Source organism: Oncorhynchus keta, chromosome 19 (genome assembly GCF_023373465.1).
Source record: "Oncorhynchus keta strain PuntledgeMale-10-30-2019 chromosome 19, Oket_V2, whole genome shotgun sequence".
Lineage (NCBI taxonomy): Eukaryota > Metazoa > Chordata > Actinopteri > Salmoniformes > Salmonidae > Oncorhynchus > Oncorhynchus keta.
Window position 1 is genome coordinate 54,838,990 of NC_068439.1, and position 23,545 is coordinate 54,862,534.

The 23,545-nt window shown below is 47.0% G+C and overlaps 1 protein-coding gene across 3 annotated transcripts in view; it reads left to right on the top strand.

Annotated features, from left to right (window-relative positions):
- LOC118397716 (alpha-(1,6)-fucosyltransferase-like) overlaps positions 1-23,545 on the top strand; it is a 154,969-nt gene that overhangs the window by 123,870 nt on the left and 7,554 nt on the right. For 2 of the 3 annotated variants that reach the window (XM_052470807.1, XM_052470808.1), the window contains exons 7-9: positions 7,345-7,591; positions 9,905-10,081; positions 13,774-13,924. In XM_052470807.1, the coding sequence (XP_052326767.1) occupies positions 7,345-7,591; positions 9,905-10,081; positions 13,774-13,924 (575 nt within the window). Of the gene's footprint in view, positions 1-6,916; positions 6,971-7,344; positions 7,592-9,904; positions 10,082-13,773; positions 13,925-23,545 lie in introns of all 3 variants that reach the window. The other variant, XM_052470806.1, reaches the window with a different exon arrangement.

Sequence of the window (23,545 nt, forward strand, 5' to 3'; positions counted from 1 at the left end):
ACCATCCAGGGTGGTGATGCTGGTCAGGAGTGCGGGTGCAGGCAGCGAACGGTTGAAAAGCATGCATTTGGTTTTACTAGCGTTTAAGAGCAGTTGGAGGCCACGGAAGGAGTGTTGTATGGCATTGAAGCTCGTTTGGAGGTTAGATAGCACAGTGTCCAAGGACGGGCCGGAAGTATATAGAATGGTGTCGTCTGTGTAGAGGTGGATCAGGGAATCGCCCGCAGCAAGAGCAACGTCATTGATATATACAGAAAAAAGAGTCTGAGACTAGAGACTTCCAGAGGACCGGACAGCATGCCCTCCGATTTGACACACTGAACACTGTTTGCAAAGTAATTGGTGAACCAGGCAAGGCAGTCATCCGAAAAACCGAGGCTACTGAGTCTGCCGATAAGAATATGGTGATTGACCGAGTCGAAAGCCTTGGCAAGGTCGATGAAAACAGCTGCACAGTACTGTCTTCTATCGTTTAGTACCTTGAGCGTGGCTGAGGTGCACCTGTGACCGGCTCGGAAACCAGATTGCACAGCAGAGAAGGTACGGTGGGATTCGAGATGGTCAGTGACCTGTTTGTTGACTTGGCTTTCGAAGACCTTGGATAGGCAGGGCAGGATGGATATAGGTCTGTAACAGTTTGGGTCTAGGCTGTCTCCCCCTTTGAAGAGGGGGATGACTGCGGCAGCTTTCCAGTCCTTGGGGATCTCAGACGATATGAAAGAGAGGTTGAACAGGCTGGTAATAGCGGTTGCAACAATGGCGGCGGATAGTTTCAGAAATAGAGGGTCCAGATTGTCAAGCCCAGCTGCTTTGTACGGGTCCAGGTTTTGCAGCTCTTTCAGAACATCTGCTATCTGGATTTGGGTAAAGGAGAACCTGGTGAGGCTTGGGTGAGTAGCTGCGGGGGGGTGGGGGGGGGGTGGAGCTGTTGGCCGAGGTTGGAGTAGCCAGGCGGAAGGCATGACCAGCCGTTGAGAAATGCTTGTTGAAGTTTTCGATAATCATGGATTTATCGATGGTGACCGTATTACCTAGCCTCAGTGCAGTGGGCAGCTGGGAGGGGGTGCTCTTGTTCTCCATGGACTTCACAGTGTCCCAGAACTTTTTGGAGTTGGAGCTACAGGATGCAAACTTCTGCCTGAAGAAGCTGGCCTTAGCTTTCCTGACTGACTGCGTGTATTGGTTCCTGACTTCCCTGAACAGTTGCATATCGCGGGGACTATTCGATGCTATTGCAGTCCGCCACAGGATGTTTTTGTGCTGGTCAAGGGCAGTCAGGTCTGGAGTGAACCAAGGGCTATATCTGTTCTTAGTTCTGCATTTTTTGAACGGAGCATGCTTATCTAAAATGGTGAGGAAGTTACTTTTAAAGAATGACCAGGCATCCTCAACTGACGGGATGAGGTCAATGTCCTTCCAGGATACCCGGGCCAGGTCGATTAGAAAGGCCTGCTCACAGAAGTGTTTTAGGGAGCGTTTGACAGTGATGATGGGTGGTCGTTTGACTGGGGCTCCGTAGCGGTTACAGGCAATGAGGCAGTGATCACTGAGATCCTGGTTGAAGACAGCGGAGGTGTATTTGGAGGGCCAGTTGGTCAGGGTGACGTCTATGAGGGTGCCCTTGTTTACAGATTTAGGGTTGTACCTGGTGGGTTCCTTGATGATTTGTGTGAGATTGAGGGCACCTAGCTTAGATTGTAGGACTGCCGGGGTGTTAAGCATATCCCAGTTTAGGTCACCTAACAGAACAAACTCTGAAGCTAGATGGGGGGCAATCAATTCACAAATGGTGTCCAGGGCACAGCTGGGTGCTGAGGGGGGTCGGTAGCAGGCGGCAACAGTGAGAGACTTATTTCTGGAGAGAGCAATTTTCAAGATTAGTAGTTCGAACTGTTTGGGTATGGACCTGGAAAGTATGACATTACTTTGCAGGCTATCTCTGCAGTAGACTGCAACTCCTCTCCCTTTGGCAGCACTATCTTGACGGAAGATGTTATAGTTGGGTATGGAAATCTCAGAATTTTTGGTGGCTTTCCTGAGCCAGGATTCAGACACGAAAATTATGGTGGAAAATAAGTATTTGGTCAATAACAAAAGTTTATCTCAATACTTTGTCATATACCCTTTGTTGGCAATGACAGAGGTCAATGTTTTCTGTAAGTCTTCACAAGGTTTTCACACACTGTTGCTGGTATTTTGGCCCATTCCTCCATGCAGATCTCCTCTAGAGCAGTGTTGTTTTGGGGCTGTTGCTGGGCAACACGGACTTTCAACTCCCCCCAAATATTTTCTATGGGGTTGAGATCTGGAGCCTGGCTAGGCCACTCCAGGACCTTGAAATGCTTCTTATCTAGCCACTCCTTTGTTGCCCGGGCGGTGTGTTTGGGATCATTGTCATGCTGAAAGACCCAGCCACGTTTCATCTTCAATGCCCTTGCTCCAGGTTTTCACTCAAAATCTCTCGATACATGGCCCCATTCATTCTTTCCTTTACATGGATCAGTTGTCCTGGTCCCTTTGCAGAAAAACAGCCCCAAATCATGATGTTTCCACCCCCATGCTTCACAGTAGGTATGGTGTTCTTTGGAGGCAACTCCAATTTTTTGTCCTCCAAACACGACGAGTTGAGTTTTTACCAAAAGGTTATATTTTTGTTTCATCTGACCATATGTCATTCTCCCAATCTTCTTCCGGATCATCCAAATGCTCTCTAGCAAACTTCAGACGGGCCTGGACATATACTGGCTTAAGCAGGGGGACACGTCTGGCACTGCAGGATTTGAGTCCCTAGCGGCATAGTGTGTTACTGATGGTAGGCTTTGTTACTTTGGACCCAGCTCTCTGCAGGTCATTCACTAGTTCCCCCCGTGTGGTTCTGGGATTTTTGCTCACCGTTCTAGTGATCATTTTGACCCCACGGGGTGAGATCTTGCGTGGAGCCCCAGATCGAAGGAGATTATCAGTGGCCATTTCCTAATAATTGCTCCCACAGTTGATTTCTTCAAACTAAACTGCTTACCTATCTTCCCAACCTGGTGCAGGTCTACTATTTTGTTTCTGGTGTCCTTTGACAGCTCTTTGGTCTTGGCCATAGTGGAGTTTGTAGTGTGACTGTTTAACGTTGTGGGCAGGTGTCTTTTATACTGATAACAAGTTCAAACAGGTGCCATTAATACAGGTAACGAGTGGAGGACAGAGGAGCCTCTTAAAGAAGAAGTTACAGGTCTGTGAGAGCCAAAAATCTTGCTTGTTTGTAGGTGACCAAATACTTATTTTCCACCATAATTTGCAAATAAATTCATTAAAAATCCTACAATCTGATTTTCTGGATGTTTTTCCCTAATTTGGTCTGTCATAGTTGAAGTGTACCTATGATGAAAATTTCAGGCCTCTCTCATCTTTTTAAGTGGGAGAACTTGCACAATTGGTGGCTGACTAAATATTTTTCTGCTCCACTGTATACACATGGTGAGAGAGTACATGGTTGTGTGTGTGTGTTTCTGGGGGGGTATTGTGTGTGTGTGTTTCTGGGGGGGTATTGTGTGTGTGTCTGGGGGAGGTTATTGTGTCTGTGTGTCTAGGGTGGTATTGTGTGTGTCTGGGAGGGCTGTATTGTGTGTGTGTGTGTGTGTGTGTGTGTGTGTGTGTGTGTGTGTGTGTGTGTGTGTGTGTGTGTGTGTGTGTGTGTGTGTGTGTGTGTGTGTGTGTGTGTGTGTGTGTGTGTGTGTGTGTGTGTTTTCTTGTGTTTTGTGTGTGTGTGTGTGTGTGTGTGTGTCGATGTGTGCCTGTATTTCTGTGAACGTGCCTGTGTAGAAGTGAATACTGTAATCGCGTCCGTGTTCATGTGTGTGCTTAAGTTTCTGTGTGTGTTGTAGGGAAGTGTATGTGAGAGCATAGGAGCCAATCAACAAAGATACTGACATCGTGGTCAACAGAACAATGCATTATGGGTTCAATTTCTTCTCCATTCCTGCCTCAAATAGTGAAATAAATGTCTTAAATTGTTTCTGCATGAATTTATTCATGCAGATTGCGGAGGTTGAGTAAAAATGTAGACTCTTTGTGTCCTAATTAGGAAGCTATGGGAGGGGGAAGGAGCGCTTAACTGTGCAGTTGTGCCAAGAATTGCAGGCCTAAAAAAAAATGGCTAGTCCCCTTTCTCCCTCTCGCAAAACCTGCCAATGATGATATATAAGCAAAGAGAAAGCTTGGAAATATTTTTTCTGTTAAATATTTAATGCTCTTGCCAATTTATATTCCGCTCACGCTACATGGAGTACACATGCCCTTGCACCGACACCCTGGTTTTTGTGTTCCCTTGTTGTTATTCATTTTTTTATTTTATTCCAGTTACACTTTCTTTGAAAGGCCATTTGAATGAGTAATTATGCCATTTGTTTGACAATGGGTTATGAAAGCTGTGTGCAGTTTTATTAGTCTTTCTGTAATGGAACAGGTCATCGTAGTTACAACTTCACAGAGATCAGTAGTTGCAACTTCACAGAGATCAGTAGTTGCAACTTCACAGAGATCAGTAGTTGTCGTCTAAGCCTATTTTTGAAACTGTAAAAAAAAACATGTTTTAAAAAATGTCCTCTGGTTTTCAGACCGGATGTAAGTGTGAATGGAGGTTGTCTGCCAGACATATCCCTCCTGGCGAGATGAGATTAGACCAAAAGTGTGTGTGTGTCCACATGTGTTTGTGTGCGCGCTTGTGTGTGTGTCCTGGCCACTACTTTGTGTACTGAGGCTTAACACCCACTCTCCCAGGTGGAAAGGCTATCAGGAACCCAGTGAGGATGACCTTCCTAATCAGCCCAGCTCAACCGTCCTCTCTGCCCACTGTGCCCAGAGCCCCTGCCAGTCCCATGCCCGTCAATGGGCCGCCCTCTGGGTGCAGCTGGTGACCAGTGTTCCACCCCCAGTACCATGGAAGTAGATTGGCTCATCTTGGCTTTTAAAGGGATATTCCACTTAAAATGACAAATTCCTATGATTTACATTGTTAAATAATACTAATATGTGAGAACAATATACAATGGGAATTTCATTTGCATTTTGTAGTTAGGAAGCAACATGTAAAAAAACTTGTGGAGATCTGCAGAGTAGAACCCACAATGCAATGCTTTCTCTAGATAGGCTTGCTGGCTAGCTAGGTAACTAGCTAGAAAATGTATGTAACACAATAATACCAAAGCCAATATCAGTATGTGAAGTAGTTAGCTAGTTGTAAAACCCCTGAAACACACTGCACTCTTAATTTAGGCGTTACACATTTACCATGTTCAACCTGGTAGAGATTTCTAGCTCAAAGCTGTGCGAGTCAGGTTGCTATGCAAATGTGCATGCGCCCTGTGAGCCTGTGTGCAGGGAGACGAGAGGAGAAAACTGCTTTGCATCATGGCAGTTGAAGGAAAAAGGAAATTCATTTGATGGTGCACTGTCCACTTTGAAGACATTTGAACAAAATATATAGTTTGTCGTGACTATATAGACAGACTGATGTGTTTTAGACAAGTTTGCCCATACAGTCTATTGGCTGATTTGGCGTTCCTGAGTGCAAGTAATTGTTTTAAAAGAGTTATGAAATGTGTTCGTTTGTTATCCCCTATCTCCAGTGATGAGAACCTTATCATGATGACGTAGCATGTCACATTTCAATTTTAGGGTGGATTATCCCTTTAAAGAAGGACAGCCAAAGGGCAACTGTCACTCTGAGTGCAGTGGGGATAAAGCGAGAGAGAGAATTGGGATTGTTGTTTTGAAAGAGCATTCTCTATCCTTCCATGACTTTATCCTGTCTTCTCTAACTTCTCTATCCTTCCATGACTTTCTCCAACTTCTCTATCCTTCCATGACTTTCTCCTGTCTTCTCTAACTTCTCTATCCTTCCATGACTTTCTCCTGTCTTCTCTAACTTCTCTATCCTTCCATGACTTTCTCCTGTCTTCTCTAACTTCTCTATCCTTCCATGACTTTCTCCTGTCTTCTCTATCCTTCCATGACTTTCTCCTGTCTTCTCTAACTTCTCTATCCTTCCATGACTTTCTCCTGTCTTCTCTAACTACTCTATCCTTCCATGACTTTGTCCTGTCTTCTCTATCCTTCCATGACTTTCTCCTGTCTTCTCTAACTTCTCTATCCTTCCATTACTTTCTCCTGTCTTTTCAAACTTCTCTATCCTTCCATGACTTTCTCCTGTCTTCTCTAACTTCTCTATCCTTCCATGACTTTCTCCTGTCTTCTCTAACTTCTCTATCCTTCCATGTCTTTCTCCTGTCTTCTTTAACTTCCTTCACTCTCTCTATCTTTTTGGCTGCGGTTCATTCCATACCCTTTTCTCCACAGTGTGCACTTGTTCACTGTAGCTGTTAGATGTACAGAGGGAAGAAACTGTCTAGCCAAGGTTTTACACTAATCCAATGATTGTAAATGAACAAGGATTTAAGTCTCTGTCACAGATAGAACAATGAGACAGATATTTCACCGGGATCTATAAATGTGAAGCGTCCGCTTGGCGCTTCCAAATATGGTAGTGAGAGGAAGCTCAGTGGCTGGCAGTGGGAGATGATGGAACGCGATGGATTTTGGTCAACATTCTGCAAATTGTCTCAGCGATTAAACATTTGATCTCAATAAAATGTTCCGTTCCATAAACTAGAATATGTTATAAACAGAGGGCACTTTACCCTTGGCCAAAGTTGTAACAAATTGCGTTGTTCAGAAGAAGTGCAAAGGAGAATTGAATTATTGCACACACGCACTTCACAGAGTAGGCGTTATACAACTCTTGTAATAGTATAGAATGGCTCCCTTCTCTCATCTCATCTGCTCTGATCTGACATCCTTGGATGAGTAGGAAACGTAGTACGGCAGAAAGTTATTTGGATGTTAACTCTCACCTATCTGTTTTTAGATTTGTATAAACCAAGAATAGGACCCAAGAGGAGGCCAGTTGGGTCAAATAAGGGTGAGTGTAGCCAATGTGGAATAGCTAGCTAGTTACCTATGTGTGCAATAGACTAGCGTCCATTAGACGACATCACCTGCTCTCATACCTAGAAGTAGCTGCTCTCCCATAGCGTTTGTGGGGTGACAGGCAACGCTGCTTGGTGCAAAGTGTTGTTGTGCAGCAGAAGGTTGCTAGTTCGCTTCTCGTGAGGGATGGACAAAATCCGCTCTGTTACAGATGCTGCCGAACTGGCCTGCTACACCAGATGGGAGGTGTGAGATGCATAACTTTTGCAGAGCGCGAGTCGCTCCTAACTCACGTCAATTAACCCAGAGCGTAACCAGTCTGGCTGTGCAGCTCCCCTGTAACTCTTTCCCCCTCTGTCTCTGTAGGTGAGGCCCATGACAAGGACATCCAGGTGGTGGAGTTACCCATCGTGGATAGCCTACACCCCCGCCCCCCGTACCTGCCCCTGTCCATCCCGGAAGACCTAGCCCAGCGTCTACACCGTCTCCATGGTGACCCGTCTGTGTGGTGGGTGTCTCAGTTCGTTAAGTACCTGGTGCGTCCTCAGGCCTGGCTGGAGAAGGAGATTGCAGACACCACAGCCAAGCTGGGTTTCAAGCACCCCATCATAGGGTAGGTGGATGCATGCACGTCCGTATTAACACACATGTGCACGCACACACACACACACACACACACACACACATGACACCCAACCTGGGTCAAGCTGGCTTTCAAACACCCCATTAAAGGGTAGATCAAATAGTCACTTTAATAACTCTTTAATAACACTTTAATAACTCTACCTACATGTATATATTACCTCATGTGACAAATACAATGACTGATGCCCCCTCTATCTATTTGTGTAGGTTTCAAAGTCTGTCTGTCTGTCTGTCTGTCTGTCTGTCTGTCTGTCTGTTCACCTTTACCTCTATTAGGCCTACTTCTTTCTCAGTTTCTTCTGCTGCTACCTTTTTCTCTCAACCCTCTTTCATTCTCCCTGTCCTCTTTTGACTATGAATCATCCTCCTTTCTTTCCCAATCAAACGTTCTCTCTCATGTCGTCTGCACCTCTCTCCTTTCTTTCACCTGCTCCTCTTTTTGTCTTTATCTCATTTATTTCGCTCACCTTTTTCTCTATTACCCCCGTATCGCTTTCCCTATTTCCCATCACTGCCTCTCCTGACTCTATTGCTTTGTCTTCTCCTCTCTCCTCTCCTCACTTGCTCCCTCCATTCTCCCCCTTCTGTCACTGGGGAGCCTATTGAAATAAAGTGCTAGTTGGAAAGAAACTTTCCTCTGCTCATTTTCTCTTTCTGCTTCCATCTGATAATATAATAAAGTACCTTAGTACTTGGGGGAGATAGAGGGGGGGGTGGGGGGGAGCAGTTGGGTAGGATTGGGGTTTGGGAAGAGGAAGATGTGGTGTGGGTGGGAGAGCATGAAACTGAGGAGAGTCATTGAGTGAGGGAGTGAGGGGATGAGTGAAAGGGGCTAGAGGAGGAATGCGAGAGGGGCTTCGGAGGGGAGGGACTGTATGAGGTATCTCCGAGGACACGAGACGACGTGGGAGCCAGCCGTCTCCCTGCATCCCCGTGCTCCTGTGAAAAGCAATGTCGTCGCAGCAGAGCCTGCAACACACCAGACTAAAGCATCTAAAAGCAGTCGTCAGCACAACCTCAGCCCCAGCGCAGCTTCTCACAAGCAGTGGAGACAGCCAGAGAGGAGGGGGAGTGGAGAAGGAGGGAGGGAGGGATGGGTAGATTGATTACTCGCACGCCGTCTGGCACTAAGCACCCAGGCACGGCCGCATCGTCTGCCAAGGAACGGGCGGCAGGATGAAGGGAGGGAAAGAGGAGAGAACGAGAGGAGGAACAAAACAGGAGGAGAGATGAAAGGAGAGAGAGAGCGGGAGAAAGACAGACAGAGACCATGGAAGAGAGAAGCAGAGAATGGAGAGGCTCGTAGTCAAGAGTCCCACTTATAATCAAAAGTCTCTTCAGATCAGATAGGGAGAGATGGAAGGAGAGAGTGAGAGTGCAGGGGAGTGAATATGAAGATATGAACAGAGAGAGAGAGTTAAATAGATGTAGAGAAACAAAGAGGTTCACTTTCAGCCTTACGTGCACCTGTGGAGAATCCCTCCCCCACTCTACTCCTCTCCATCCCTCTCTCTCTTTTAATCTCTCGTTCCCTCTATTCTCTCTGATCCAGGAGTGTGTTAGGGTAAATAAAGGTGTTTGTTGCTTCAGTGAGCATCCCGAGGACTGGGCTGACTGATCTCAGGCCAGTTCTGGTAATTAGACACACTGTGTTTATTATCTCGTTCTTTCGATTTCTCATTCATTCGCTCTGTCGCTCTCTGTCTCTCTCGCTCTTTCTCTCTCTTGCTCTTTTCACTCTCCTCTCTTTCTCTCTCTCTCTTATTCGCTTTGTCTCTACCTTCTTTATTCTCTCCCTCCAAACCATAGATGCTGGCTTTGTTGTGTTATGAGCGATTAAACAAAGAAAGCACTCAGTTTCACAAACACTTGCAGCGCTGGTCTATTATTCGTCAGTTCGCTTCTATCTCCCATTCAAACCCCCTTCCTTTCTGACTTTAGTTTTCTGTCATTACTCCTACATTGTGCCACTGGGTATCTCTCTCTCTTTCTTTCTCTCTCTCTCTCGCTCTGATTATGGGCAAGACTGGCAAGGGCACAAAGATGCTGTCAAATTAAGTACAGTATGAAGTAGCTGATGGTGAACGTATTGACTGAAAGTATTGCTCTCTCTCCCTCCCTCCCCCTCCCTCCCTCCCTCCCTCCCTCCCTCCCTCCCTCCCTCCCTCCCTCCCTCCCTCCCTCCCTCCCCCTCCCTCCCTCCCTCCCTCCCTCCCTCCCACTCCCTCCCCCCTCCTCCCTCCCTCCCTCCCTCCCTCCACCCCTGTCTCTGTCCCTGTAGGGTCCATGTTCGACGGACAGATAAGGTGGGGACAGAGGCTGCGTTCCACCCTATAGAGGAGTATATGGTGCACGTGGAGGAACAGTTCCAACACATGGCCAGACGCATCCACGTGGACAAGAAACGAGTCTACCTGGCAACAGATGACCCCTCACTACTGCAAGAGGCTAAGACCAAGTGAGTGACAACCAATATCCTTATAATGAAGTGTGTGTGTGTGTGTGTGTGTGTGTGTGTGTGTGTGTGTGTGTGTGTGTGTGTGTGTGTGTGTGTGTGTGTGTGTGTGTGTGTGTGTGTGTGTGTGTCTGTGTGTGTGTGTGTGTGTGTGTGTGTGTGTGTGTGTGTGTGTGTGTGTGTGTGTGTGTGTGCCGCCTCAGCTCCTATAAGGAATCCAGCTCAGATGAGCAGTGAAATGAACTCACCACACAAAGAGCAAGCAGTCCCAACCAATAGGGACAGGGAGGGGGTGTAGCATTCGTTTTTGTATGTCAGAATCCATCAAGAATCAAGTCTGTTAGTCTCTATGGGCCAGATGACCATTTGGTGAGGGCCACAGCATAGTCCTTTAGTCTCTATGGGCCAGATGACCGTTTGGTGAGGGCCACAGCATAGTCCGTTAGTCTCCAAGGGCCAGATGACCGTTTGGTGAGGGCCACAGCATAGTCCTTTAGTCTCTATGGGCCAGATGACCGTTTGGTGAGGGCCACAGCATAGTCCGTTAGTCTCTATGGGCCAGATGACCGTTTGGTGAGGGCCACAGCATAGTCCGTTAGTCTCTATGGGCCAGATGACCGTTTGGTGAGGGCCACAGCATAGTCCGTTAGTCTCTATGGGCCAGATGACCGTTTGGTGAGGGCCACAGCATAGTCCGTTAGTCTCTATGGGCCAGATGACCGTTAGGTGAGGGCCACAGCATAGTCCGTTAGTCTCTATGGGCCAGATGACCGTTTGGTGAGGGCCACAGCATAGTCCGTTAGTCTCTATGGGCCAGATGACCGTTAGGTGAGGGCCACAGCATAGTCCGTTAGTCTCTATGGGCCAGATGACCGTTTGGTGAGGGCCACAGCATGGTCCGTTAGTCTCTATGGGCCAGATGACAGGTTGGTGAGGGCCACAGCATAGTCCGTTAGTCTCTATGGGCCAGATGACCGTTAGGTGAGGGCCACAGCATGGTCCGTTAGTCTCTATGGGCCAGATGACCATTTGGTGAGGGCCACAGCATAGTCCGTTAGTCTCTATGGGCGAGATGACCGTTTGGTGAGGGCCACAGCATAGTCCGTTAGTCTCTATGGGCCAGATGACCGTTTGGTGAGGGCCACAGCATAGTCCGTTAGTCTCTATGGGCCAGATGACCGTTAGGTGAGGGCCACAGCATAGTCCGTTAGTCTCTATGGGCCAGATGACCGTTTGGTGAGGGCCACAGCATAGTCCGTTAGTCTCTATGGGCCAGATGACCGTTAGGTGAGGGCCACAGCATAGTCTCTATGGGCCAGATGACCGTTTGGTGAGGGCCACAGCATGGTCCGTTAGTCTCTATGGGCCAGATGACAGGTTGGTGAGGGCCACAGCATAGTCCGTTAGTCTCTATGGGCCAGATGACCGTTAGGTGAGGGCCACAGCATAGTCCGTTAGTCTCTATGGGCCAGATGACCGTTTGGTGAGGGCCACAGCATAGTCCGTTAGTCTCTATGGGCCAGATGACCGTTTGGTGAGGGCCACAGCATAGTCCGTTAGTCTCTATGGGCCAGATGACCGTTTGGTGAGGCCACAGCATAGTCCGTTAGTCTCTATGGGCCAGATGACCGTTAGGTGAGGGCCACAGCATGGTCCGTTAGTCTCTATGGGCCAGATGACCATTTGGTGAGGGCCACAGCATGGTCCGTTAGTCTCTATGGGCCAGATGACAGGTTGGTGAGGGCCACAGCATAGTCCGTTAGTCTCTATGGGCCAGATGACCGTTAGGTGAGGGCCACAGCATAGTCGGTTAGTCTCTATGAGCCAGATGACCGTTTGGTGAGGGCCACAGCCCGGGGGAAGAAACTCTCAGGTGGGGGGAAGTTTTGGTCATGAGTGAAGTGGCAAGGAGGGGTAGGCGGAAGGGTGTATTGTCCTGGTGATTGAGGGGCCTTTATGAGTCAAATCTGTAGTAAACTGGTTTAGTTTGTTGGGCAGTGAGGGGTCGTCTGGCGTCGGGGAGCTTTAGGTTTGAAGTTGGTAATGGTTTTCAGTCCTCTCCAGACAGACAGTCGTGGCTGGAGAACTGTTGCTCTCGCCTGTCTTTGTACTGCTGTTTGTCTGCCCTAATTCCTGAGTGTATATTTTTCTTGGCCTCTCTATAGAGGTCCCTGGTCTTGCTCGTGTGGTCTTCCTCTTTGGAAGAAAGGAGAGCCCTAAGCTCACCAGTGCTTATCGTTGCTGTGTGATAGAAAGGTATTTCATGGTATGCAATTCTCCTCACATACACTGATGTAGGATGTGTCTGTGTAGTCGTGTGTGTTGGCATTGTTGTCCTTGAATATGTTCCAATCCGTGGCGTCTCGGCAGTCCTTTAACTCCCCAATGGCCTCTTCAGTCCATTTCTGCACTTTATGTTTGACAGGTTTAGCAGTTTTTAGTTTCTGTCTGTATGCGGGGATGAGGTGTAGCATCACATGGTCTGAGTTGCCCAGCGGAGCGTGGGGGACAGTGTGGTATGCCCCTTTAATAGTGCCGTAAACGTTGTCCAGAATTTTGTATTGGCTTATTGAACATTTCACCATTTGTTTGTAGCTGGGAAGTTCCTGTTGTAGGCTGGTGTGGTTAAAATTCCCCATGATGGTCAAAGTAGAATCCGGATATTTATTGTCCACCTCTGTGATCTGATCAGCCTGCAGCTGTTGTAATGTGTGTGCACACAGGTGCTCGGCGTAGACTCTTGATGTAGACTCTGGAGAGCATGCTTTAGACAGAATAGGGAAACACACACCATCTTTGAATTTACTGGACTGCTCCGGGATCAGCCCAGTTCAGCTGGAAGCCGGCTAGATCCACGGCGGTGTCGGGAATAGAGGCATTTAACCATAAAAAAAAGAAAGCAGAGGTGAGAGAGAAGTCCTTTTTTTCTCATCATCAGAAGTTGTAGCTGGTCGGATTTGTTGGCGAGTGAACGCACATTGGAGAGGGAGATGACGGACAAAGGGCACCTTCTGAAAGGCATGAGTCCCAGCTTCTCCTCCCCATGTGTCTCTGTCCGACAGTCCCATAACCTCGGTTTAAAGTCTGACTCAACATCGGGGTAGTCTTCAGTAGTATATTGTTGGATGATGACAGAATTTCAGGACAAATACCAGCCGGTACTGTGTCCCTAATATTCATTAGCCGTTCTGGGTGAAATCCACATTTTGTTGCGATCCAAAAGGGAACAAGCAAACAAGTAAACACCCGAGCAGTGACCAAAACAATGTGGCTGATCACTGGCCACAACTGTGTGTGTATGATTGGCCGTTTCCGAAATCTTTCTTGCCTACTACTTACTAAAACTGCATACTGTATACTAATTGTACTAGATAAAACATACTGTTTAATAAAAAATGTATTGCAGTAAGCAAAAACGATCAACCTTTTTGGTAATCAGTTGTTGTCCAACACACTTGGATCTGAAAAGATCACTCTCCTCCTCAATAGTTTGCAGCAAATTCTACTAGTTGAAAATTCTACTTGAGTATGACATCAAAGCATACTTCATTTTCAAAATTTCACATAAAACATCACGTTTTTGCATAGCCAAAATGCCTACTATTTAGAACGCAAGTTTGGGTATTCAGACACGGCCATTGTGTATCTGTTTGTATGCAGAAGCCCATGTGGGTAATCGTATGTGTGTCCTACAGGTACACTGACTATGAGTTCATCAGTGATAACTCCATCTCGTGGTCAGCCGGCCTTCACAACCGCTACACCGAGAACTCTCTGAGAGGAGTCATCCTAGACATACACTTCCTGTCCCAGACCGACTTCCTGGTCTGCACCTTCTCCTCACAGGTAGGTGTACCACATCCCAGGCGTTCTCAAAAGTGGGGTGTCTGCGAAGGTACTACAGGGTGTCCTTGGCTAAAGCAACAAAAAAGAAATATATATATATATATATATACACACACACAGATACATATTATTTTTATGAATATTACTAACAGTAACAGATTAAACAAATTATGGCCAAGGGATCTGTGGAATATGTTTAGAGGGTGTAATGCAATACAATGTAATATTATTCATGTACAATTTATATTCTTAATCATGAGCAACATGGGCCTGGGAGGCTCCCAGGGATATTGGTATCCTCAGTACTCCGCCAATTATACATTTTTCAACTTTTTTTTTTTTTTTTTTTTTTACATAAGCGCACTGTAATTTAAGCTTTAAAACTGCAATGTTTTCTCTCTGCCTCATGGTAGAATGAGTAAATTCGCAGGAAATTAGCTTGAAAATTGAATTAATTCTCTCCGATGCAATGAGGCGAGCCTTTAAAATGTTTCATCCCAAGGCCCGGGACTTGATTCTTACAGCCATGCACTGAAGTCATAGTAAATGTTATGCTATTTGTATGATTATGAGGGGTCCTTGATGAATTTGCTTTCACAAAAGAGGTCCTCAGTCCCAAAAGGTTTGAGAACCCCTGCCATAGCCAACACAACAACCTTTAAGGGAATATAAGGTATATAATTCACTGATCTATACGGTTACAAACCTGAATAGCCTACTACTACTGTCATTGTCATGTTAAACAATGACCATAGGAGATGGCAAGACCACAAATAGATCTGGGACAAGGTAACTTTTTCATCTGAACAAATCTAAATAGTCAAATCCACATAATGTACAGTGCATTCGGAATGTATTCAGACCCCTTGGCTAATTTAACATTTTGTTACGTTACTGCCTTATTATAAAATTGATTAAATCGTTTTTATCCCTCATCAATCTACACACAAAACCTCATAATGACAAAGCAAATGCAGGTTTTAAGAAATATTGGCAAATTAAAAAAAAAAAATATATACAAAACTGAAATATTACATTTACATACAGTATGTATTCAGACCCTTTCCTCAGTACTTTGTTGAAGCACCTTTGGCAGTGATTACAGCCTTGAGTCTTCTTGGGTATGACGCTACAAGCTTGGCACACCTGTATTTGCACATTGGCTAACCGGGCTATCTGCATTGTGTCCCGCTACCCCATCTGTTACGCTACTGATACTCTCTGTTCATCATATATGCATAGGTACTTTAACCATATCTACATGTACATACTACCTCAATCAGCCCGACGAACCGGTGCCTGTATGTAGCCTCGCTACTGTTATAGCCTCGCTACTGTATATAGCCTCGATACTGTTATTTTTCATTGTCTTTTTACTGTTGTTTTTATTTCACCTAATACCTTTTTTGCACTGTTGGTTGGAGCCTGTAAGTAAGCATTTCACTGCAAGGTCTACTACACCTGTTGTATTCGGCGCATGTGACAAATAAACTTAGATTTGATTTGATTTGGAGAGTCTCTCCCATTCTTCTCTGCAGATCCTCTCAGGCTCTGTCAGGTTGGATGGGGAGCGTCACTGCACAGCTATTTTCAGGTCTCTCCAGGGATGTTCGATCTGGTTCAAGTCCGGGCTCTGGCTGGGCCACTCAAGGACATTCAGAAAATTGCATTTACCTGTCTTGGCTGTGTGCTTAGGGTCGTTATCCTGTTGGACGATGAACCTTCGCAACAATCTGAGGTCCTGAGCGCTCTGGAGCAGGTCTTCATCAAGGATCTCTCTGTACTTTTCTCCGTTCATCTTTCCCTCCATCCTGACTAGTCTCCTAGTCCCTGACACTGAAAAACATCCCCACGGCGTGATGCTGCCACCACCATGCTTCACCGTAGGCATGGTGCCAGGTTTCCTCCAGACGTGACACTTGGCATTCAGGCCAAAGAGTTTAATTTTGGTTTCATCAGACCAGAGAATCTTGTTTCTCGTGGTCTGGGAGTCCTTTAGGTGCCTTTTGGCAAACTCCAAGCAGAGTTTGGCTGGGCGGCCAGCTCTAGGAAGAGTCTTGGTGGTTCCAAACTTCTTCCATTTAAGAATGATGGAGGCTACTGTGTTCTAGGGGTCATTCAATGCTGCAGAAATGTTTTGTTACCCTTCCCCAGATCTGTGCCTCGACACAATCCTGTCTCAGAGCTCTACGGACAATTAATTCGACCTCGTGGCCTTGTTTTTGCTCTGACAAGCACTGCCAACTGTGGTACCTTATATAGACAGTGCCTTTCCAAATCATGTCCAATCAATTGATTTTACCACAGGTAGACTCCAATAAAGTTCTAGAAAACATCTCAAGGATGATGTCATGCCTTGGTCATTGTATTTAGTGTTTTCGTTATATATTTGGTCAGGCCAGGGTGTGACATGGGTTTATGTTATTGTATTTTCGTATTGGGGTTTGTAGTATTTGGGATCACGGCTGATTTGGGGTGTTGTATAGGCTTGGCTGCCTGAGGCGGTTCTCAATCAGAGTCAGGTGATTCTCGTTGTCTCTGATTGGGAACCGTATTTAGGTAGCCTGGTTTCGCTTTGTATTTCGTGGGTGATTGTTCCTGTCTCTGTGTAGTTTCACCAGATAGGCTCGGTCACTTTGGTTTTTCTTTTTTACTTGTTTTGGAAGAAGAGAACGAGCGCCATTCTCCTTGCGGAGATGGTGCTAAATACATCAACACGGTCGGTCCCTGGGATTGGGCTGGCCAACACGATTCGGTTTGCTTGGAAGAAAAAGGAGTTGGAGCCTTTAGGACAGGAATATTTTGGAAGGATAATATTGATGGGGATTCTAAAGCTGACGGTGAAGGAAGTGTTTTGTTTCCAAGGCAACTCATTGGAGGGAGCATACGACGTGGCACTATATACAGAGGAAAAACACGATGATATCCTGAGAAGGGCAAGAGCAGTGGGAGGTGAGAGGCCGATGTGCCACTATGAAATAACAAGCTTGGCGAAGAATAACTTTAGGGTTGTAACTGTCAGCATTTACAACCCTTACGTTAAGGACGAAGAGGTGAGGGCTTTTCTGGGGAGATACATGGATAACGTCTCCTCAGCAAGGCACCTCAAAGACTCCCTTGGGTTTTGGAATGGGAGGAGAGGCTTCCAGGCCCTCCTCAGAGAGGACCCAAAGGGACATGGTGGCTACCTCCATCCTCCTGCTATGTTCTCCCTAGGGGCTGACAGGGGGACATTGTTTTATGCACGTCAGCCCCCATTTTGCAGGCGCTGTATGGCCTACGGTCACATATTCGCCTCGTGCAGTACAAGAAAATGCAGATTTTGTGGATCTGAGGAACACGAGGTGAGGGATTGTGACAAGCCTAAGACGTGCCATGGGTGTGGCTCGTCAGCACACCTGTGGCGGGGGTGTCCGGCCCGTCAGAGGTCATATGCGTCTGCGGCTGGGGGGGAGCAGGGGCAGGGGATGGGGGAAGAAGAGGAGGGGAAGGAAGAACGCCTCATGACCAGAGTACAGGTCCAGAGGGGAAGGCCACAAGGAAGGAGGAGGAGCAAGAAGTGGCGGATGGAAGAGAGAAGGAAACGGAAGGCACGGGAGTAGGAGAACCAGGAAAAGCGGCGGAAGAAGGCACCCGAGTGGAGGAGCATGAGAGAGAAGAAAGCGAGGGAGGAGTGGTGGAGAAGGAGACGGTGGAAGAGCAAGTGGACTGGGGGGAAAGTGCCCTGGTGGAAGAGATGAGGGGTATGGTGGAGGAGCTGGCGGGGGGGTGGTATCTCTCCACTGCCGTCATCACCAAAGAAGAGAATGAAGAGGAGGGTGCGATTGGCCGACAGTGACAGGGAGAGGATGGCCAAGAGAGTGATGGGGGTGGGAGAAACCTCTGGGTTGTGGAGGATTCTTTTGTGGTAATGCAGGGGAGGGTTATAGGGGTGGATGTCTCGATAAGGGATTGTAAATTTAAATTAGTGGTGGTGTATGGGCCACAGGTGGTGGCAGACAGGAGGGAGATGGTGGACTGTCTGACGCCCCTGTGTGTCACAAATAGGAAATTAGTGATAGGGGGGGGATTTTAATACAGATTTAGGAAGAGGGGGGGATAGCAGTGCAGGCACCATTGCCAGGCTAATGGCTTGCAATGGTCTGGTAGATGGTGGTCTGCACACTACTCCGAAAATGGACGGTCCTACATGGCGCAACTCCAAGGGGGTTGAACGGAGGCTCGACTATATTTTTGTACCCAGGTCTTTGGGTAAGTTGTCTGGGCGGCTGTTGCCTGTTTTCTTTTCGGATCACGACGGGGTGCTCCTGCAGGTGGGGTCGCCAGTCTGCCTCTTTGGTAGAGGGTACTGGAAGCTAGATCGGGATGTGCTGGAGGAGCAGGCTTTTGTTGACAGGTTTTATGGTTTCTTTTGGAGGCTTGAGGGCCTCCGGTCCATGTGCGAGGGGGTGTTAGAGTGGTGGGAATTAGTTAAGGTGGGGATTAGGGCTTTTATAATAGGGTATTGCAAGAGGAAAACAATGGAGGAGAGGAGGGAGGTGGATCGTATCCAAAGGTTAATTGAACTCGAATACGAGGCAGGCAACCTCGGCGGGTCGTTTGACTGGGAGAGATCCGCAACCCTAAAGGCGCAGCTCAGGGAGTTGCAGGAGCGGAAGGCTCGAGCTTTCCTGGAGCATGCGCATAGTGGCTTTCTAGAACATAATGAGACTTGTTCTGCTATGTTCTTTAAGTTGGTTAGGGCCAGACAGAGTAGGAAGGTAATGCATGGTGTTAGGGAAGAAAATGGTAGTATAGTTAGAGAACCAGAGGATATGGTCAGGGTGACAACTGATCATTTCCAAGGTTTATTTAAGGAAAGGGAAATAGATGTAGAGCAGGGAAATGTGTTTTTAAAACACTTGTCCAGGCGGTTGCCGGAGGACATTAGAGAAGTGAAGGAGGCCCAGATCTCACTAGAAGAGGTTGAGAGCGCTCTTAGGAGGATGGGAAAAGGGAAGGTGCCTGGGATGGATGGGCTGCCGGCTGAGTTTTATCTCAAGTTTTGGGGTATACTTGGACCAGTGGCCCTCGAAGTCTTGAAGGCCATCCTTGAGACGGGGGTCCCGGGGGGATCAATGGCTGTTGGTGTGCTGTCACTTTTATATAAGAAGGGGGAAGTAACAGACCTTGGCAACTGGCGGCCATTGACCATGCTGTGTGTAGATTACAAGCTACTTGCAAAGGTTTTAGCAGACCGGTTGCGCACAGCCCTTCCCTACGTCGTTCATGAGGATCAGACGTGCGGGGTAGAGGGCCGCTCTATTAGATGGAACCTACAGTTAATCAGGGACTCCATCGCTTGGGTTGAAGATAGAGGACTGCCTTTAATGGTAGCAGCTAGATCAGGCGAAAGCCTTCGATCGCGTGAATAGATCATTTTTATTCAGAGTGTTAGGTCGATTAGGATTTGGGGAGAAGTTTATAGGATGGATTCGTACATTATATGTCGGAGCGGGGTGCCGAGTTAGTGTAAATAGTCACTTGGGTGACGTTTTTGACCTCTCCTCTGGGGTCAGGCAGGGGCGCCCACTCGTGGCTCTCCTCTTCGTTCTGTACATGGTGCCTCTGGGGGCTGCCATTAGGGCAGACACAGGGGTGGAAGGCTTGCTGATCCCTGGAAGTGGTGGGCTGCGTGTTAAGATGACGCAGTACGCCGACGACACTTCCTTGCTGTTGTGCAAGGACTCCTGCCTGACAAGGTCCCTTGCCATCTTTGGGGATTTCACCTGAGCGTCGGGAGCAGTTCTAAACCATGCAAAGTCTTCCGTCAAGTTTTTCGGAAGATGGCGCGGTAGAACGGATGTGCCTGGGGGGTTATCTCTCTGTGAGGGGGCCCTGAGGATTCTCGGGGTCCATTTTGAGACCTCCGGCTCAGCGACGCTAAACTGGAACATGTGAATCGCAGTGGTACAGAGGAAGCTAGCAATGTGGAAGGCTAGGTATTTGTCTTTTATGGGCAAAGTCCTGGTCCTAAAGGTGGATGTGTTGCTGTCTCTTTTGTATTTGGCATACATCTACCCATTGCCGGCTTGTCTGAGGAGGCCTCTAGTGAGGCTTGTGTTTCAGTTTATGTGGAGTGGCAGGTGCGAGTGGGTCGCCAGGTACCACATTTCCCCCTCAAGCTGGACACAATTTTTGTTTCTTTCTTGTTAACGGAGCTTGCTCAGCCAGTGATACACCCGTCCGGTTACCTCCTGCGGGTGTTTTTCTCGTATCAGGCGAGAAGCATAATGGTGTGGTCTAACACGGGTCCTCGGGCGGAACAGCTGCCGTGGCACTTTGGTCATGCGGCCAAGTGGCTGCGTGCGCACCCTGAGGTTGAAGTTGCCCGAGTAGGTTTAGATCACAGGCACCTGTACGAGGAGGTCAGAAAGGCAGCGAGTCCGGCGCCTGTAGTGGGCATCTCGGAAGTGGTCTGGGAGGGAGTGGAAGCGCGGGGTCTGTACAACAGGCTCAAGGACCTGAATTGGTTGAGCCTTCATAAGTGTTTGCCGGTACGTTCCATCTTGTACCGGTATAGTTTGGTGCAATCCCCCACCTGTCCAAGATCCTCTTGTGGCAGGGAGGAGACTGTGCGCCATGTCTTTTGGGACTGTGCCTTTGCCGGAGTAGTATGGGCTAGGGCACGGGTGTTGTTAGGTTTGGTAAAGGGGGATTTTGTATTGACGTGGGCCAGGTTAGAGAGGGGTGTAGGGAGAGCGAGAGGGACGGATAGGGACAGGTTTCTGCTCTGGCTTCTCATGAGTCTCTTTAAACGGGGCTGAGGGAAGCAAGGCAGAACATGGTGAAGACAGGGAGAGATTGGGGGTGGAAGGGATAGTGAGGAGAGTGGAAGGAGATTTGAGGGGGAGGATGAAGAGGGAGGAGAGGAAGTGGGGGCAGCATGCTGCTCGGGAGAGGTGGAAGGGGGGTTTAGGGCTGGGTGTCATTTAGATTTGTAAGAGGATAGATTAGGGACGGGCGAGATAGGGAAAGGTATTTTGTAGGGTGACGGGGAGGGAAGATGCTCCCCTGAGGTTTTGTTTGGGGTTTATGTTTAGTTTAATTAGTTTAATTAAAATGCCATTATTTGAGTATGTATGTAAATTATGAGTTGTAAAGAATGAATGGTATTGAAGATAATAAATTATTTTTTATTAAAAAAAAAAAATTTAAAGGCTGTAATTAGGTTTCACGTTCCGTTTTGTTGTTTTGCATTTGTATAGTTATTTCATGTATCGCTCTTCCTTCATTAAAGACATGAGTAACCACCACGCTGCATTTCGGTCCGACTCTCCTTCAACAAACGAATGACGTTACAGATGATCAATGGAAACAGGATGCTCCTGAGCTCAATTTTCGAGTCTCATAGCAAAGGGTCCGAATACTTATGTGTTTCTGTTTTCTTTTGCTTTAACACATTTGCAAACGTTTCCGAAAACCTGTTTTTGCATTGTCATTATGGGCGATTGTGTGTAGATAGATGAGGAATGTTTGATTTAACACGTTTTAGAATAAGGCTGTAACGTCACAAAATGTGGAAAAAGACAAAGGGCCTGTAAATACTCTCTGAATGCACTATAATCTAACATGCAAGCTGCCATGATTCTTCACGCTTCTTGGTCACATGTCCTGTTTCCTGTATCTATACCTTCTGTTTCCTATACAGTGCCTTCAGAAAGTATTCCATATTTGGTTGTGTCACAGCCTGAATTCAAAATGGATTAAATCAAACAAATTGAAACACACCTGTCTAGACTCAATACCCCACAATGACATAGTGAAACCATGTTTATTTTTTTCTTGCTAATTTATTGAAATTTAAATACAGAAATATCTAAATACATAAGTATTCACACCCCTCAGTCAATACTTTGTAGAGGGACCTTTGTCAGCAATTATAGCGGTGAGTCTTTCTGGGTAAGTCTCTAAGAGCTTTCCACACCTGGATTGTGCAATATTTTCCCATTATTATTCTCAGAATTCTTCAAGCCCTGTCAAATTGTATGTTGATCATTGCTAGACAATCATTTTCAGGTCTTGCCATAGATATTCAAGTAGATTTAAGTCAAAATGAAGCAACTTGTTGTCCTGCTCCCAGTGTCTGAAAGAAAGCAGACTTTTCCTCTAGGATGTTGCCTGTGCTTAGCTCTAAACTCCCCAGTCCTTAACTAGTACAAGCAGAACCATAACATAATGCAGCTACCACTATACTTGGAAATATGGAGAGTGGTACTCCGTAATGTGTTGTATTGGTTCTACTAAGCTAAACTCAGCAAAAATGGAAACGTTCTCTCACTGTCAACTGTGTTTATTTTCAGCAAACTAACAAGATTCAACAACTGAGACATAAACTGAACAATTTCCACAGACATGTGACTAACATAAATGGAAAATTGGGGCCCTGAACAAAGGGGGGTCAAAATCAAAAGTAACAGTCAGTTTCTGGTCTGGCCACCAGCTGCATTAAGTCCTGCAGTGCATCTCCTCCTCATGGACTGCACCATATTTGCCAGTTCTTGCTGTGAGATGTTCCCCCACTCTTCCTCCAAGGCGCCGGCAAGTTCCCGGACATTAATGGCCCTAGCCCTCACCCTCTGATCCAAAAGGTCCCAGACGTGCTCAATGGGATTGAGATCTGGGCAGTATGGCAGAACAATGACAATCCTGTCTTGCAGGAAATAACGCACAGAATGATCAGTATGGCTGGTGGCATTGTCATGCTGGAGGGTCATGTCAGGATGAGCCTGCAGGAAGGGTACCACATGAGGGAGGAGGATGTCTTCCCTGTAATGCACAGCATTGAGATTGACTGCGACTCGTCAGTGAAGGACACCTTTTGCCAGTCCTGTCTGGTCCAGCGATCGTGGGTTTGTGCCCATAGGCAACGTTGTTGCCGGTGATGTCTGGTGAGGACCTGCCCTACAGCAGTCCTACAAGCCTTCAGTCCAGCCTCTGTCAGCCTATTGCGGACAGTCTGAGCACTGATGGAGAGATTATGCATTCCTGGTGTAACTCGGGCAGTTGTTGTTACCATCCTGTACCTGTCCTGCAGGTGTGATGTTCAGATATACCGATCCTGTGCAGGTGTTGTTACACCTGGTCTGCCACTACGAGGATGATCAGCTGTCCGTCCTGTCTCCCTGTAGCGCTGTCTTAGGTGTCTCATAGCCGTACTATGAGACACCTAAGACAGCGCTACAGGGAGACAGGACGGACAGCTGACATTGCAATTTATTGCCCTAGCCACATCTGCAGTCCTCATGCCTCCTCGCAGCATGCCTAAGGCATGTTCATGCAGATGAGCAGGGACCCTGGGCATCTTTCTTTTGGTGTTTTTCAGAGTCAGTAGAAAGGCCTCTTTAGTGTCTTAAGCTTTCATAACTGTGACCTTAATTGCCTACCGTCTGTAAGCTGTTAGTGTCTTAAAGACCGTTCTACAGGTGCATGGTCATTAATTGTTTATGGTTCTTTGAACAAGCATGGGAAACAGTGTATAAACCCTTTACAATGAAGATCTGTTATTTGCATTTTTACGAATTATCTTTGAAATACAGGGTCCTGAAAAAGGTATGTTTCTGTTTTTTGCGTTTTAAGTTT